The 15,837-nt window shown below is 40.7% G+C and overlaps 3 protein-coding genes across 3 annotated transcripts; all 3 read left to right on the top strand.

The window, feature by feature from the left end:
• Positions 1 to 243: 243 nt before the first annotated feature.
• LOC106024615 (high choriolytic enzyme 1-like) lies at positions 244 to 1,240 on the top strand. Its single transcript, XM_013136759.4, has 2 exons — positions 244 to 449; positions 664 to 1,240. Exons 1-2 carry the CDS (start codon positions 253 to 255, stop codon positions 1,238 to 1,240), a joined length of 774 nt encoding a protein of 257 aa, XP_012992213.3. The 5' UTR covers positions 244 to 252.
• A 3,147-nt stretch (positions 1,241 to 4,387) lies between these two features.
• On the top strand, positions 4,388 to 8,291 carry LOC105026513 (troponin I, fast skeletal muscle-like). Its single transcript, XM_010898018.3, has 7 exons — positions 4,388 to 4,473; positions 4,924 to 4,953; positions 6,693 to 6,729; positions 7,147 to 7,275; positions 7,418 to 7,507; positions 7,717 to 7,893; positions 8,065 to 8,291. Exons 2-7 carry the CDS (start codon positions 4,946 to 4,948, stop codon positions 8,146 to 8,148), a joined length of 525 nt encoding a protein of 174 aa, XP_010896320.1. The 5' UTR covers positions 4,388 to 4,473; positions 4,924 to 4,945; the 3' UTR covers positions 8,149 to 8,291.
• Positions 8,292 to 9,221: 930 nt separating this feature from the next.
• LOC105026486 (troponin I, fast skeletal muscle-like) lies at positions 9,222 to 12,855 on the top strand. The gene is made up of 7 exons (XM_010897969.4): positions 9,222 to 9,269; positions 10,264 to 10,296; positions 10,509 to 10,545; positions 10,677 to 10,805; positions 11,164 to 11,253; positions 11,343 to 11,519; positions 11,769 to 12,855. Exons 2-7 carry the CDS (start codon positions 10,289 to 10,291, stop codon positions 11,853 to 11,855), a joined length of 528 nt encoding a protein of 175 aa, XP_010896271.1. The 5' UTR covers positions 9,222 to 9,269; positions 10,264 to 10,288; the 3' UTR covers positions 11,856 to 12,855.
• The last annotated feature ends 2,982 nt before the right edge of the window (positions 12,856 to 15,837 follow it).

The raw sequence follows: 15,837 nt of genomic DNA, 5'->3' as shown, positions 1-15,837 counted from the left end.
GGGCTTGGTGGTGGAGTCCTCCCATCAGAGGTTTATTTAGGACAAACAACATGGACCCCAACCCGTAATCCTCCTGGAGACACACCTGTAGAGGACTGTATAAAAGCCCAGGACTGACCAGACACAATCACACTTGGAGCACCAGTTCCACAGAGCCTCTCCAAAGCATCTCCAGGACCAAGAACCCATCTAGAGCCTCTCCAAAGCATCTCCAGGACCAAGAACCCATCTAGTCTCTCCTCTCCTCTGAAGATGGAACAAATTCCCTCTGTCTCCCTCCTACTGCTGCTGTTGGGCCTCTCTCAGGCCAGCCCTGTGATGAAGCAGGTAGATGGACCAGAGATCAGCATGACTAAGACAATTCTCACCATTAACAACGGATCCAGGCAGTTTCTTCTGGAGGGGGACATTGTAACACCAACAACCAGAAATGCCATGATTTGCTACAGGTAAATATAATCATACCAGTTCATGAGCCTTGTGGCTAGTTTTCATGAGTTGTTCCAGGAACGTAATATGATCAAGTATTTCAATGTTGGTGTTTTTTTAATTGTTAATTCTAATGAATATGATAAAAAGCACTTCATATATTATGTTCATATGTCAATGTTTTTGTGAATTTCTTTGTCTACAGTTTATCATCTGAATTGTGTTTCTTTGCAGTTCAGGGTGCTTCTGGAGGAAAGGCTCTAATGGAAAGGTTGAAGTTCCCTACATAGTGAGCAGTGAATTCTCCTCCAATGAGAGGCATACTATTGAGACTGCTGTCAAGAACATCAACTCCAAGACCTGCATTCGCTTCGTGCCTCGTCAGAATCAGGCTGACTACCTCAGCTATGAGCCTAGAGACGGGTGCTGGTCTTCTCTTGGAAGACAAGGAAACCAACAGGTTGTCTCCCTGCAAAGTGACGGCTGCGTTGCTTTCGGCATCGTTCAGCACGAGAGTCTCCACGCTCTGGGCTTCCAGCACGAGCAAACCAGGAGCGACCGTGACGATTACGTCGTAATCAACTGGAGTAACATCGACCCTGACAACTCCTTCAACTTTGATAAAACACATACCAACAACCTGAACACTCCCTATGACTACGGCTCTGTCATGCACTATGATAACACAGCCTTCTCCATCAATGGACAGGATACCATCACCCCCATCCCCGACCCCAACGTGCCCATCGGCCAGAGAGTGGGACTGTCCTCCACTGACATCCTGAAGATCAACAGACTCTACAACTGCTAATCGGAAAGACATCCAGTCACGGGAGAAAAGCCTGGAGAAGACGAGATGAAGGAAGTCAAATCTGACATATGTAATGTTATCTTATCTATGTAATATTTAATTTAGCTTATTAGTTTGTCGCATTTTTTACGCCATCATCAATGGTAATCCTTGAGTAGTTTTTACAAATCATTTATGTTGGTAATCCAAAATAAAGAACATTGAGGTCTACCTCCAATGCCCTCTCTCCCTCATTTGGATCACAGACAGCTGTTTGGTTGTTTATCGCCCTCACCTGTTTCCCTGATCACTGATCCTACTTAAGATCCTCATTTCCAAGTTTGTCTTGTCCGTCTTTGTTTGGCGTATGCCTCACTTGTCGGTTGCTCTGCCTCTTTTGTTATAGGTCAAGTTCTTGTACTGTATTTAATGGCCTCCGTTCTCCATGCCCTTGTGTCCTGCCTCATCAGTCGTGACACTCTCATCAAATGTGTCATTTTGTGTGATCACTCTTTCCAGTTAAATCCGAGCATCACAGTGAAGACACTTCATTCCAGACCGATTTACGATAGTGAATGCTTGTATTTTCCTCCTGGCCCACATGGGAATCTGACCCAAAGTTCACACTCAAGATTGTACTGTGCCCTGGATAAAGGCATAAGCTTTTTCGAATAGTGCAAGTTCTTCTTAAATTTTCTTGCTTCTGTCTCTGACTGTGAAGTATATTTGGTTTGACACCTATTTCATCTCCTGCCATATTGGAGTCACAGTGCCTTGATTGTGTGTTTAATTTGATTAGATTGAACTTTATTGTCATTGAAGAAGTGCAAGTACAGAACAACAAAATGCTGAATCTAACCAGAAGTGCATTAAGTATTAAGTATATGTACAGTTTATTACAAGTGGAATCTATGTGCCATGGCATATGAAGTACAAATGGCAATACTAAATGTGCAATTAAGGCAAATAGAGGAGGGCAGAAAATGTACAAGTATTAAGTATAACGTATGTTACAAGTTGGATAAATAGTTGTGTGCGTACAAATGGCAATACTAAATGACATTCTAGATGTGTAATTGGGACAAATTGAAGGAGTAAGTTAGCATGTGCAGCCAGGATGCAGAGATAGCAGCATTGATGTCCCTGAGGTAGACATGTATATGTGACAACCGAGTACGATGGCAATTCTAAATGTGCAATAAAGGCAAATTGAATGTGCAAGGTGCATGTGCAGCTGAAATGCAGGGATAGCAGCAGTGAAGCTCCCAAGGTAGACACTTACATGTGACAACTGAAAACTACCTATTAGACTTTTGCAAGGCAGTGTCAGAGTCCAGTAGTACAAAGGGAGTAGTGCAACGTGAATAGTTTGTATAAAATTAAATAGAAATGTATTGGTCTCATACGCATTTTAGCTGATGTGAAGGATGTATCCAAGTGCTAACTCCCGTACAGAATATACAATGTCAGATGTCCTTTAACAGAAATCATATTTGAAAAAAGTAATTAAAATGACACAAAGGACGAGTGCACATTTACAATTATAAGAGTGTATTAAACGTGTGTATTCAAAATGTTTATCAAACACGTTTGTCACAACTTTTTATGAAAAGTTTATACATGAGTATAAACTTTATGTGAGTATGCATTATGAGTGTGTATCAAAAGTACACATCTAAAAGATTTATCAAAAGCGTGCATAGGTTTGTATCGTGAGTGTGTATTTTCAGTGTGAATCATTTGTGTATCAGAAGTGTGTATCAAATTTGTGTAGCTATTTTGTTGAATAACAATTTTATCCCATCTAGCTATCTAAAGATACATGTGCCAAATGTAAGTTGCTCTAGACAAGTAATACAAATTTAAATTGAGTGATTTAGAGTCCTCTAGAAGAGCCCAAATTGAACACTTTCTTTCATTTAGTGCACTACTTTTGACCAGAGTGCTGTTCAGTGTGTTGGTTTGTAGGGTGCCTACCCAGACTGATTCTTTGATTGTGTGACATTTCAGTTGTCCTCTAGGTGGCAGGATTCAAACAGAAAAGACAGTGGACTTGCAGTCAGTTCAGGAAGTATTCTGACATTTCATGTCTCTTTCGTACTTTGCATTGAGGAACAAATGGTCTCAGCAGTCTGCTACTTTTAACAGAAATGACAGGCTGGATTGGACCAGTGAACAAACAACGCAATATTATTAAGAACCAAATGTAAGAGAACAAAAAGTATTAAAAATTGGGTTTTTAAGTCATCCACAAGTGACTACAGATTGTAATGAGCTTCCATTAATGGCTGCTGTTTTATCACTAAAAGAATTTTAATGAAATCTTGATTTAATCAAATTTGATTTGTACAAATGCAGTACATATTTTCAGAACTTTAAGCAGTAGATCCTTCTATAAGTTGGTTTAATTATAATTCATAACGTCATTGGTCACACTCCTTCCTTGGAGCATTGGATTTACTTCACCTATTCCTGCTTTGTTGTCACTATATACCTGGACCATTGAGCTGTGCCTTTTGTGAACATATCAGATTTTTTAGGAGATGAAAATTAGACTAGAGTGCCACTTTACCGTTCTAATGAATTTCTCTGAAACAAATATGTATTTGGAAGCAAACATCGACTAGTTTGAGAAATACTATTCAAGTTACAATTCTAGAACAGCGATTGGATACTCCCCAATCGCTGGTAACTGACAGTTGGCGTCTGACAGGAAGGTCAGAGGGGTCAGAGGGCCTAGTCAGAGCAATGCATCAGTTTGAGGTCGGTCCTCTTTAATATAGGCACAAACTGATAAAGTGATTTTCAGATCCCATTCCTACCACAGTTTTTTATGCATTTCGCAATATCGGTCCAATCATGTATTATTATGCATTTAGGAAATACATTTTATCATATGACAGCGGTATGGAACACATTTTATGTATAGAAAATTAATGTTTAGTTTTTTTTAGCTCAATAAATTTGAAACTATTGGTTTTTATTTTAAGATCTGAAAACAAACCTTTTCAGACATGCTTTTAATTTCCTGGATGATTTTTAAAGATAAATCAGAGTGGTTCAGCACAGTGGATCAGGTGGTATTTTAGGACCTGACTGAACCATTGGCCCTGACCTGAACACACTACCATAAAAAGCAGGTGGCACTTTCTAAAGACTGCTGAGTCTTTAGAAAACCTAGAGTATATTCCTTTCTGTACCAGTTTGTGCCTCTGGCTTTCCTGCACTTTTGATCCCTGATATTTTCCCAAAAGGTGAGAGAAGCTTCTGTCCTCTGTGCCCTTTTTTTAAATCAATGTACTATTTAGCCAGGCTGTTCCATCAAAGACTGAACAAACTAATTCAAAAGTTAGAATAATTGGTTTTGGGTAGCATGTAGAATAAAATTGATTGTGGCTTTCAGAAATGCAGATGTACATGTAAATACTTTAGGATTTCCAGGATGTGCTGATGGCTTGAAAATTGTTTCCTCTTGGATTTCAGCTTGTTAGATGTTGTATAAAGAATACCTGGCACAATGGAAATCCTGTAGATGCTTTTTGGGCAGTAATTGCCTCACTGGTACAGAAACTTATATAATATTTACTGATTCCTGCATGTACACAAATTGCAGTGAAGGAGGGTAGGTTAATGCTGATTATGTATCTCATAATCTGTATTATTTGGTTTTGTATTGTGAATTATATCTTTATCTCTCTAAACAGGAAGTGAAAGCCACCTGCCAAGATGTCGGAGTAAGTTTCCATTTTCATTACATAGCAACTTAACCTTAAACACACTGTTATTATTTCCACATACTGTAGTAACCAGACAGTAAAATGGTTTATTTATATAGCACAATGTATACATCTAAGCAGTTCAATGTGCTTTACAAATACAAATATATGAAAGTACATCATAATAATAAAAAATACAATAAGAAAACATATAAAGATTAAAAGTGGGATAAAAACATAGGAAGCTATAACGCTATAAAGGAATACGTTTGGGGCACGTCTAAGATCTTCTGGTAGTTTATTCCAGTTTTGTGCAGCATAAGTGCTAAACCCAGCTTCTCCATGTTTAGTTTGGACTCTGGGCTCTATCTAAGAGCCCTGCTTGGTTTATATTCTTCAAACATATCAGAAATGTATTCAGGTCCTAAACCATTCAGAGATGTATAAACTAAAAACACCACTTTGAAATCTATTCTGTAACTGACTGGAAGCCAATGCAAAGATTTAAGAACCGGAGTGATGTGCTCTGTTCTCTTGGTCCTGGTTAACATTTTAGCAGCAGCATTCTGAATGAGCTGCAGCTGTTTTACAGTCTTTTTGGGGAGTCCAGTTAAGAGGCCATTACAGTAATCAACCCTACTTGAGATAAAAGCATGGATGAGCTTCTCTTGGTCTTTTTGGGACACCAAGCCTTTGATTCTGGCTATATTTTTTAGATGATAGAATGCTGTTTTGGTGACCGCTTTGATATGTTAAATGTGAGGTTTGAGTTTATCAGAACACCAAGATTACACACTTGATCCCTGGTTTTAAGGGCCCGAGAATCCGGCTCTTTACTAATACTTGTTCTTTTATTTTTGTTGCCAAACACAATAATCTCAGTTTATGGTGTGTGATCAGTTTAAGTTGCTGAGTACATCATACAATTGTTTGAACAGGTGTCCCAGTTCAATTCAATGGCATGCCATTCTAATTTCTTATTCTAAATACTAATTACTTTTAATATTTTAATTCTAGGTGATTACCTAAATATGATCACCTAACGTTTAATGAACATATTTAATGAGCACGTCTCCTCTCTAACACCTCCAAACGCTCACACATCACCCCAGTCCTCTGCTCGCTCCATTGGCTTCCGGTGCGGCCCCGGCCTACCTCGCCGAATTAGTAACGGTCTACCAACTTGCTAGAGCTCTCCGCTCCTCTGAACACACCTCTCTGGTCGTTCCCAAATTCAAATACAAAAAGTTTGGAGGCCGATCATTTGCAGTTCAGGGCCCAACTCTGTGGAACGCTTTACCACCATCCCTGCGTAACATTACCGTGTTCAGTGTTTTTAAAGCGCAGTTGAAAACACATCTGTTCAGACAGGCTTTTAACACGTAATCTCTGACTCGACTGCTCATTTTATATATTTTATGTGTATGTGTGTGTATGTGTGTGTATATGTGTATGCGGGTGTATGTGTATATATATATGTACATATACATTTTTCTTTATTTATCTTATATTTTTATATGTTTTAATATTTTTTTTATATTCTGTTGTCTACTGAAGCTTTTAATGGAAAGCGCTTTGTGCACCTTTTGGCTGCTGTAAGGCGCTTTACAAATAAAATTTGATTGATATGTTTCTGCCTAGGACATTATTATTAAATGTTATTAAATATGATCATAATGTAGTAGTATTACATGTTATCATAATGTAGTAAAATTTGTTGTGTCACTTGAATGACGCTCTCTGCCTTATCCAATCAGTAAAAAGATGACATCGAGCCGAAGGCACTTTCTGAAGGTAAGAAGCTGCTCTTGAACGTAACTCTCTGTTTCTAATGTAGGCTGTTACTCATTTGGCCGTTTTGACACCTATTGAGTTGATAAGCAACTGCTTGCTAAGGTTTGGGTTAGGTTTATAAGACTGTTCAAGTTGAGGGTTAAGGTAAGGGTTAGGATAAAGGTTAAGGTTAGTGGAAGGGGTTAGGGTCAGTGGATTGTTTCAATTTTATTTATAGTCAATAGATAATCCTTAGAGCATTCACATACACACTTTTGAAACACTCAAAATAAAGTGCACCTAATGTGCTGTTATAATGTGTAATGTGCTGTGATAATGTGCTGTGATAATGTGCTGTGAGAATATGCTGTGATAATGTGCTGTGATAATGTGCTGTGATAATGCGCTGTTAATGATCTGTAATGTCCCACCACACAGAGCCTGCTGCTCCAGATCGGGGCCAGCATGCTGCAGGTGGAGGCAGCTGAGGCCGAGGTAGAGAAGTTCAGGTACATGGAGGAGAACTGCCCCTCCCCAGATCTCCGGGTATCCATGGCAGAGCTCACGGTGAGATGTGAGCTCTCATCACAGACGCTTCCTCTGTCTCCTCATTCACGCTTGCTTTCTCACTCTTTGCTTTGCGTCTCTTGCTCTCTCTCTCTCTTTCTGTCTTTCGTCTCCTCCCTGACCCCGTTCTCGGCCTCCACAGGACTTGTGCAGGAAACTGTCTAAGGAGATTGACAAGGTTGATGAGGAGAGATATGATATGGGAGTAAAGGTGGCTAAGACGGACAAGGAGGTGAGGGCTTTTATTCATCTAATTTCATTGGTCACTACCCCTGGGGGAGATTTCCAGACTCTTCTCTCATTAGTTTTCTTATTAATATTAATATTTGTTGGGTTGTGGAATTGCCGTTTTGTTGCGGATTTGCCGTTTGGTTGTGGATTTGCCGTTTGGTTGTGGATTTGTGGAAGCAACTGCTGTGTTATGACTCAATATCCAAACAGGTCGAAGACTTGAAGATAAAGGTGGTTGACCTGAAGGGAAAGTTCAAGAAGCCGGCCCTGAAGAAAGTGCGTATGTCTGCTGATGCAATGCTTCAGGCTCTGTTGGGTTCCAAACACAGGGTGTCCATGGACCTGAGATCTAACCTGAAGCAAGTCAAGAAGGAGGTCAAGGAGGAGGTGGGTTTTATCTGGAGATAATAATGTTATTTTTCATTAGTTGAGTGCAATTATGTCACTTTAAAGTATCACTGCTCAAATTGCAATCATGCTAGCATGGAGTGTTGAAAACTTATTTTACATATTTCAACCTCAGTTTATTTTCACTATTCTGTTACTGTTCATGTACAGGAAAAAGATTCTGTGGGAGATTGGCGAAAGAACATTGAGGACAAATCAGACAGAAAGAAGATGTTTGAGACTACTAAGGAGTAGATACAAAGCCCTGGAACTGTTTGGACAGCTGTGAAATGTGTGTAAACAAGTGCCATGAGTTTTGTGTATGGATTTTATTTTATATGAAAGATGATATTGTGCTAAGCTATAACTTCAAATAAACCCTGCCTAACAAATAGAAACTGATTTCTGTGCTCAATGATAGACTTTGCAGAACAGCGCAGGCTGATTTTAGCAGCTATTGAAATTGTATGACAGTATAGTAATAACCATGTTCAAGGGGTCAAATATTTGGAAGGGACAACAGATTGACACCAGGGACTGGGAGGAGTTGTTATGTGATCCGAAATGTCTGGGAAACAGCCTGTTGGTCAGCTGGGACCCATTGACCAATAAACACTACCAGTTTAGAACAAGGCAGGTGTGGTCTTAATGGAACCAACTGATCTGTTTTTATCTTCTTAACTCCTTAGATTGTAGAGAGTCTTTGTCTTTGTCTTTACCTAATCTTAATCTATTTCTTTTTATTTCCGGCTTAACCTACCTTAAAAACTCCAATCGTGCAAATCACTCAAATAATGTTAGTTTTTTCAGTCTCAGAATTCATAGCATTTTCAATACATTTTAAGCGGTCATAACACATAACAAAGTTAATTGACTGCATCATATAATTTCAACTATTCAGCTAAGTCATTTTCAACTATTCAGCAAACTCCTGTTTACATAATTTTCCAGGAAAAAGACATCCTTGTCAATGAAGCAAATAAAAAAATTCTTAAGGAAGAATAATGGAATGTTAATTGGAATGTCCAAGCCCCCCTGGCTTAGGCCCAGAGATAGTCAAGGCCAGAAGTGGACAGGCCATCTGGCATGTCGGGCAAATGCCACATGGGCAGTTCTATTATCAGCCCACTGAGCCAGTTTAAAACGGATGTTTTGCAACAACAAAAGAATCTGTCCAACCTAGCAATGGTATCATCCTATTTTCTGTGTCGGCCCGCCCCTGAAGTGACCCCTTGACCTAAGGAGGTCTTTTGTCTCTCTGAAATGACAGCTGGTCCTATAACATGGCCTATATATAAGCCTCATCGTATTGCTCCTCCCTGGTTTGGCAATCACTCATCTGTCCATCCAGTCCAGCACGTCTGTCTTCTTTCTAGGTGAGACTCTTCCTACCTCCTATCTCCTTTCCTTTCTTGTTGGATTCAGTCAGGGTTCAGTAACACTGGGATTTGTAGGGCTAACATAGCTAATTATTACACATGCAATATATAGACGACACTCACGTAAAATTGTGTAGGCTAAATTAAGTCTTTTCATTTACTGAGATTTTACCTTAATATTAAACTGGAGCTAGAAACAGCTTGACTCTAATCATCAATGGAAATCCATGACTCTGCCTAGGCATCTTTTGACATTCAAGATCATGATGCTAACCTACTGCATACAATAACACTAGGAAGTCTATGGGTTAGATAATTTACAGAAACACATTTTTGTGGTGGAATTGTTTGTTTTTTTACAGTTTTTAATGGGTCTCTCACTCTAACTTCAGACAGCAGCCTAACCACGCTGTAGGAAAACAATGTATTCTTGTGGTTTCACTCCGAAGGTAGCAAGTACAGAATTTATAGTGATTGATTGATCAAAATGTTTCACTACTTGCCTCTCGAAAGGTCGGTGTATGATATTGAGCATAGCATTTATTATATTTTGTCGGTCCGTAGACTATATGGTTTTAAGTGGTCTATAGACTGTATGGTCGTGATCATGGTCTATGTCAGCCAGAGGCAGCAGCCTCGTCGGGTATCTCTGGGATGGGTTGGCACTTTGTTGGACGCTGTTTTGGGAGAATTCAAGGAAACTCTACAGGAGGCAGACGGGCTGGCAGGGAGTTCTCAGCTGTTGTGGTTTCGGGTGTTTGTTAGACGTCCCCCTCACATCACCGCACAGGAACGCACCAAAGACGTACCCCCAAAAGACAACTGCCGCAACACACCCCTTTCTAAATGTAGAGATGTTTGGTGCCCCTCCACCCTTGGGCCACTGTGTTAAATCTCCAACAAAGGAATGCCTGTACAGGGATACAGAGGTAACTTACCCCAGCTGCTTTACCTTAAAATGCCAACCACATTTTCTCATTTATTGTTAAAGGACGTGAATTCAACCCCCAGCTAAAATGTCGGAGTAAGTATTAATTCTGTTATAGTATGAAATGTTCTTAGAATGAAAATAAAATTACAGTATATATCATTAAAGCAGTATGCTATTGTAAAATAGCTGTTGCAGTCACCTTTATGCCCAATGGGCACCTCAGACATCAAATGGTGCTTTTGTTTATTCAACAAGCTCATAAAGCTGTGTATCTGAACTAATGTCATCCTTCCTCAACCCCAAAGTAAAAAGATGACATCCAGTCGTAAGCAGCATCTAAAGGTAAAGAAAAACTGAATTCAAACCCAATTCAAGTATTGACAGCACTTAAATGTGCATTTAAACACAACTACATTTCAATGCAACTGGCCTCAATGATAACTGGGTACACTATTTCTCCTTGTGCCCCTCAGAGCCTGCTGCTACAGATTGCCCATGGGCTCATCCAGGCTGAAGCAATCCAGGCACTGGAGGATAAGAACAGGTACATGGAGGAGAATGTGCCCTCACTCTCCATCCCTGGATCCATGGAGGAACTCCAGGTAGGAACCATGCTAGCATCTGTCATGCTAGCCATAGGGTAGTACACATGGTAGCTTTTGTCTAGTTGGCTGTTATCATGCAAGCTGTTGGGTAGGAAGCATGCTAGCTGTTTTCCTGTTAGCGGTTGGGTAGTATGCATGCTAGCAGTTTTCCTGCTAGCCTTTGTCTCCTTTTGTAGAAACTTCCTAGCGTGCAAAATACCGCACAAACACAACTGATTCAGCTTATCAAGATCCTGCGGTGCCCTCAGACCAGCAAAATAATGTTGGAACAAAATCTTGCTGGAGTGTTTCTCTTCGGGATATACAGTGGAATTCCACAAATATCTTCTCCCATTCATTCATTCTCTCTCTCTAGGATTTGTGTAAGAAGCTCCACCAGCAAATAGATGCAGTGGATGAACAGAGATATGACCTGAGTGGCAAAGTAGCCAAATGCGATAAGGAGGTAGACACATTTTACATACACCCAGCAGCAGAGATGATCATTCTTTCAAATAAAACACTCATTAACTTGCCTCAACTCCCACGGTTCAGATTGAAGATCTGAAGATTAAAGTGCAGGATCTAAACGGAAAGTTCAAGAAGCCGGCACTTAAGAAAGTGCGTATGTCTGCTGATGCAATGCTTCAGGCTCTGCTGGGTTCCAAACATAAGGTGTCCATGGACCTGAGATCTAACCTGAAGCAAGTCAAGAAGGAGGTCAAGGAGGAGGTGGGTTTAAATTCAGTGGAGATTTGAGAGGTCTGTGTGGTCCTATGCTATACAAACTGACTTGCAAAATGTAAAATGTGATATCCTTTTTGAACCTCTACTCATCTCTCTTCCCATCACCGCTCCTCACATCTCCTCATGTCTCCTCTCTTCTCCTCACATCTCCTCACATCTCCTCTCTTCTCCTCACATCTCCTCACATCTCCTCTCCCCTCTATCTTTCTCGCTCTGCACTGTTGAACTCACCAGGTGAAAGACACTGCTGACTGGCGTAAGAACATCGAGGACAAGTCTGGCATGGATGGCAGAAAGAAAATGTTTGAGTCCGACCCATAAACAAGACCTTCAGTATCTGCATTCGTGTTGCTATTTCTCTGATCAATTTATAACGTTTTCCATTCTAATCGTCTACCTCACTCTACTTACTGGGAGCTTTCCATTCCACCAGGAACAGACCATACCCTCAAGCGGAACCACTCGATGTGTATGTAATAAAGTCCTCAGATTGTATGACACTGTCCTTTTTATGAGAATGAGGACGTGGCTGCATTGCTCAGGAGGGTAGTTAAATGTGTATGCGGAATGCAAACACACAAGCGATCATAATAGTAGTCATGGTACTACTCTTAGTATTAGCTGTAGTAACTGTTTTAGTAGTAGTAGTGGTAAAAGTAGTAATCGTAGTGGTAATAGAAGTGCTAGTAGTTGTAGCTGTTGTAGTGATATATTTTAGTAGTCGTAGTGGTGGTAGTTGTGGTAGCAGAAATAGTAATTATAGTAGTAGTAGTAATGGCGGTAGTTGTAGTAGTAGTAATAGTAATTATATTAGTAGTAGCAGTAAAGGCAATAGTTTTATGAATAGTGGTAATAGTAATTATAGTAGTAGTAGTGGTCGTAGTAGTAGTAGTAGTGGTAATACTAATTATAATAGTAGTAGCAGTGGTAGTGGTAAATGTAGTGTTAGTACTACTTGTGAACTAGGGACATGTACAAGCACAATGCCAGTAGATCGGGTGTGTATTTGGATGAGTTATGGTTTCTTCTTCCTGGAGGTCATTGCCTGGACATTGGTAGTGTCACAAACAATGTTATTTAGTTAACCAAAACTGTCAAGTGTTTCATGACCCCAATGTTCCCTCATTTAGACAATGTATATAAATAGTGGGAAGGGAATGAATAAGAAACTAAACTTTATCTTTGTGTTCCTTTATCCATGGTCTGAGTTGTTCTGGATATGAGTCCGCTGAATGACTGAAACAGAACATATTCTTGTGTCAGTGTGGGTTAGAATCAGACCCATTGCCTGGTCTATGTGTCTATGTGTTTTTCTCTCAACTCTGTCCAATAAAGAAACAGAATGTAATGATGTTGGTGAGAGGCAGGACACAGGCACTGGAAGAATGGAGGACTTGAAGTGAGACGTAATCAAACTAAAACAAGACATGAAAAGAACAACGTCACAAAAAGAAACAGTCCAAATAGGGAATGGATAGGGATGGAGGAACTTAAATAGGGACATAAGGAACACAGGTGAGAGTAATTAGCACAAACAGGTGCTCCAGGATGCTTGTACACACACGCGGACACACACACAACCACATAAAACACACACAAACTTAAAGTAAGTGCGAGCAAACCCCATTCTGTGTGTGTTTACATTCCATTTTGACGTTAGAGTCATTAAGCCAACACTCTTATCCTGGGTGACGTCCAGTTAGCTCATTCATCTTAAGGTAGCCGGGAGAGTCAAAGATACAGTTTCCATACCTCAGGCTATAATATGTACTCACACATACACACTCACTCTATCTCCTCTCTCTCTCGCTGTCATTTCTTTCTCCCGTCCATATCTCTCTCTCTTCACTCCTTCTCTATCTTTGTCTCTCTCCTCTCTTTATCTGTCTCTCTCTCTTTCACCAACCCTGTCTCTCTCTCTCGGTCTCCTTCCCCTCTTGCGCTATCACTATGTCTCCTTCCTCTTTCAATCTACATATAACACACACACATGCACACACATGCACACATGCACACACACACACACTCTCAAATTCCTATGAAAGTGAAGAACCACAAAGAAATTCCTCATCCCACCTCACCCCCTCCTCATGCCCTCCTCACCCCTCCTTACACTCCATCCTCACCCCCTCCTCACCCCCTCCTTACACCCCCTCCTCACCCCCTCCTTACACCCCCTCCTCACCCCCTCCTCATGCCCTCCTCACCCCCTCCTCATGCCCTCCTCACCCCCTCCTTACACCCCCTCCTCATACCCTTACTAAATTTCAACTGTGTCCCTATGCCAGTAACATCTTAATTCATCTTCCTTAAATAGAGCAGGCCCAAGAAGGGTGAGACAGGAAGATTGAGGAGAGATATCTTCCAAGCCCCTGGTTAGATTCCTCCGTAGCTATAATTAGGATTGATAAGTGACGGGGCTAGAGAGGAACACAGTCACCCCCTGGGGTTGTGTATTAATATTATGGCAGAGAATTGGAAGTACTTAACGGATAGCTTTGGTTGTGGTAAAAATAGAGCTATGCTAAGGTAAATGTGCATTGGTTAGTGGTTAGATATTTACTTTATTGTGTACATCTATTTAGGATGGGTAGATGTTCCATTAATGTTCCACAATACTATTAAATACTTGTGATCTGAGTTCACACGCTTTAGCAGATTTTGTAGATTTTTCTAGGGCATATAAGAGATGTTTCAGATCTCTAATTGTTCGATGTTTTTACTGTGGGAACCATGGCTACCACAGTGAGAACTGGCTCCTTCTCTATGCCTGTTCCTGTCTTGACCACTAGAGGGCGTATGTCACCTAAACACACATCTCTGAGCTTGGCCCACATACTGGTCTGTGAGCCTGGTGAGGTAATTCTGATGACATGCATCCAGATGACTGTGTGTGTGGGTGTGTGTGTGAGTACTGCACTCCCTACTGAGAGTGAAAACGGATTTAAAGGATCGTTGTTGATGTTGGACTGGGTCTTATTTTTCTTGGCCATGGCAAAAAGTGTCAAACGGTCCCATTGGACTGGTATCTGTTTAACATTGACCTTTCACCACTCCTTTTGGGCTGACCTTGAGCAGAAAACAATGTTGTCTCAACAGACATCTCTGCTATGTCCCTGTCAATTGTGGAGGGATGATTCATAGTTTTAAGGTAAATTTTTTTTCAAGCTATAATAGAGTCAGATTTTCGGCAGAACAGTGTTTCGTTACTGTTTTATTTAAAGAGGAACTGAAATGGAATCCACCAGGCTGTCAGTCGAAGATGCGTCTTTTGGATCAGGGAGTGATGGTAGTCATGGATCAGGGAGTGATGGTAGTCATGGATCAGGGAGTGATGGTAGTCATGGATCAGGGAGGGATGGTAGTCATGGATCAGGGAGTGATGGTAGTCGTGGATCAGAGAGTGATTGTAGGTAAGGAATAAAGCTTACTGAGGTTATGGTTAGGGTTAGTTTAAGAATGATGGTTAGTGTTAGGATTAGGGTTCTTTTTTTCAACTGTATCTCCTCTTGCTACCTGACCTGCTCCATTAAGCTTTTCTCCTCTGTTAACACTGTTTAATAAAACATGCACAATGGAGAGTGAGAGAGTTGGAGAGAAGAGAGAGGGAGTGAGTGGGAGAAGGAGAAAGAGAGAGATCTCCCCGGAGAGCAAGTTTAATGTATAGACCCCAACACGGGTTCTATCAGGTGTATTCTAATGTATAGACCCACCACAGGTTCTATCAGGTGTATTCCAATGTATAGACCCACCACAGGTTCTATCAGGTGTATTCTAATGTACAGACCCCAACACGGGTTCTATCAGGTGTATTCTAATGTATAGACCCCACCAAGGGTTCTATCAGGTGTATTCTAATGTATAGACCCACCACAGGTTCTATCAGGTGTATTCTAATGTATAAACCCACCACAGGTTCTATCAGGTGTATTCTAATGTATAGACCCCACCAAGGGTTCTATCAGGTGTATTCTAATGTATAGACCCACCACAGGTTCTATCAGGTGTATTCTAATGTATAAACCCACCACAGGTTCTATCAGGTGTATTCTAATGTATAGACCCCACCACGGGTTCTATCAGGTGTATTCTAATGTATATACCTTTGGCAGTCATGTGGAGGCGTTAGCCCACATTCTTCACTGTTGCCCCAGCAGTGACGTCTTAACTGCAGTGGATGTGACTGCAGTAGATGTGACTGCAGTGGATGTGACTGCAATGGATGTTTGAATTATATAGTGTTAAAATCCGCTGTGTGACTCAAACCTGTGATTTAAAATAATTTCACTATTTCTCCTTAGAT

The sequence above is a fragment of the Esox lucius genome, chromosome 2, assembly GCF_011004845.1.
Source record: "Esox lucius isolate fEsoLuc1 chromosome 2, fEsoLuc1.pri, whole genome shotgun sequence".
NCBI lineage: Eukaryota > Metazoa > Chordata > Actinopteri > Esociformes > Esocidae > Esox > Esox lucius.
The sequence above is the reverse complement of the archived record's forward strand: the minus strand, read 5'-3'. Positions and strand labels throughout refer to the sequence as shown.

Excerpts from the sequence above, each read along its gene's own strand:
- LOC106024615 (XM_013136759.4), top strand. The coding sequence starts at position 253 with ATGGAACAAATTCCCTCTGTCTCCCTCCTACTGCTGCTGTTGGGCCTC. Across the intron at positions 450-663 it reads AATGCCATGATTTGCTACAG|TTCAGGGTGCTTCTGGAGGA; the intron begins GTAAATATAATC and ends GTTTCTTTGCAG.
- LOC105026513 (XM_010898018.3), top strand. Across the intron at positions 7,276-7,417 it reads TATCCATGGCAGAGCTCACG|GACTTGTGCAGGAAACTGTC; the intron begins GTGAGATGTGAG and ends CGGCCTCCACAG. Across the intron at positions 7,894-8,064 it reads AGAAGGAGGTCAAGGAGGAG|GAAAAAGATTCTGTGGGAGA; the intron begins GTGGGTTTTATC and ends GTTCATGTACAG.
- LOC105026486 (XM_010897969.4), top strand. Across the intron at positions 10,546-10,676 it reads GTCGTAAGCAGCATCTAAAG|AGCCTGCTGCTACAGATTGC; the intron begins GTAAAGAAAAAC and ends TGTGCCCCTCAG. Across the intron at positions 11,254-11,342 it reads TAGCCAAATGCGATAAGGAG|ATTGAAGATCTGAAGATTAA; the intron begins GTAGACACATTT and ends CCCACGGTTCAG.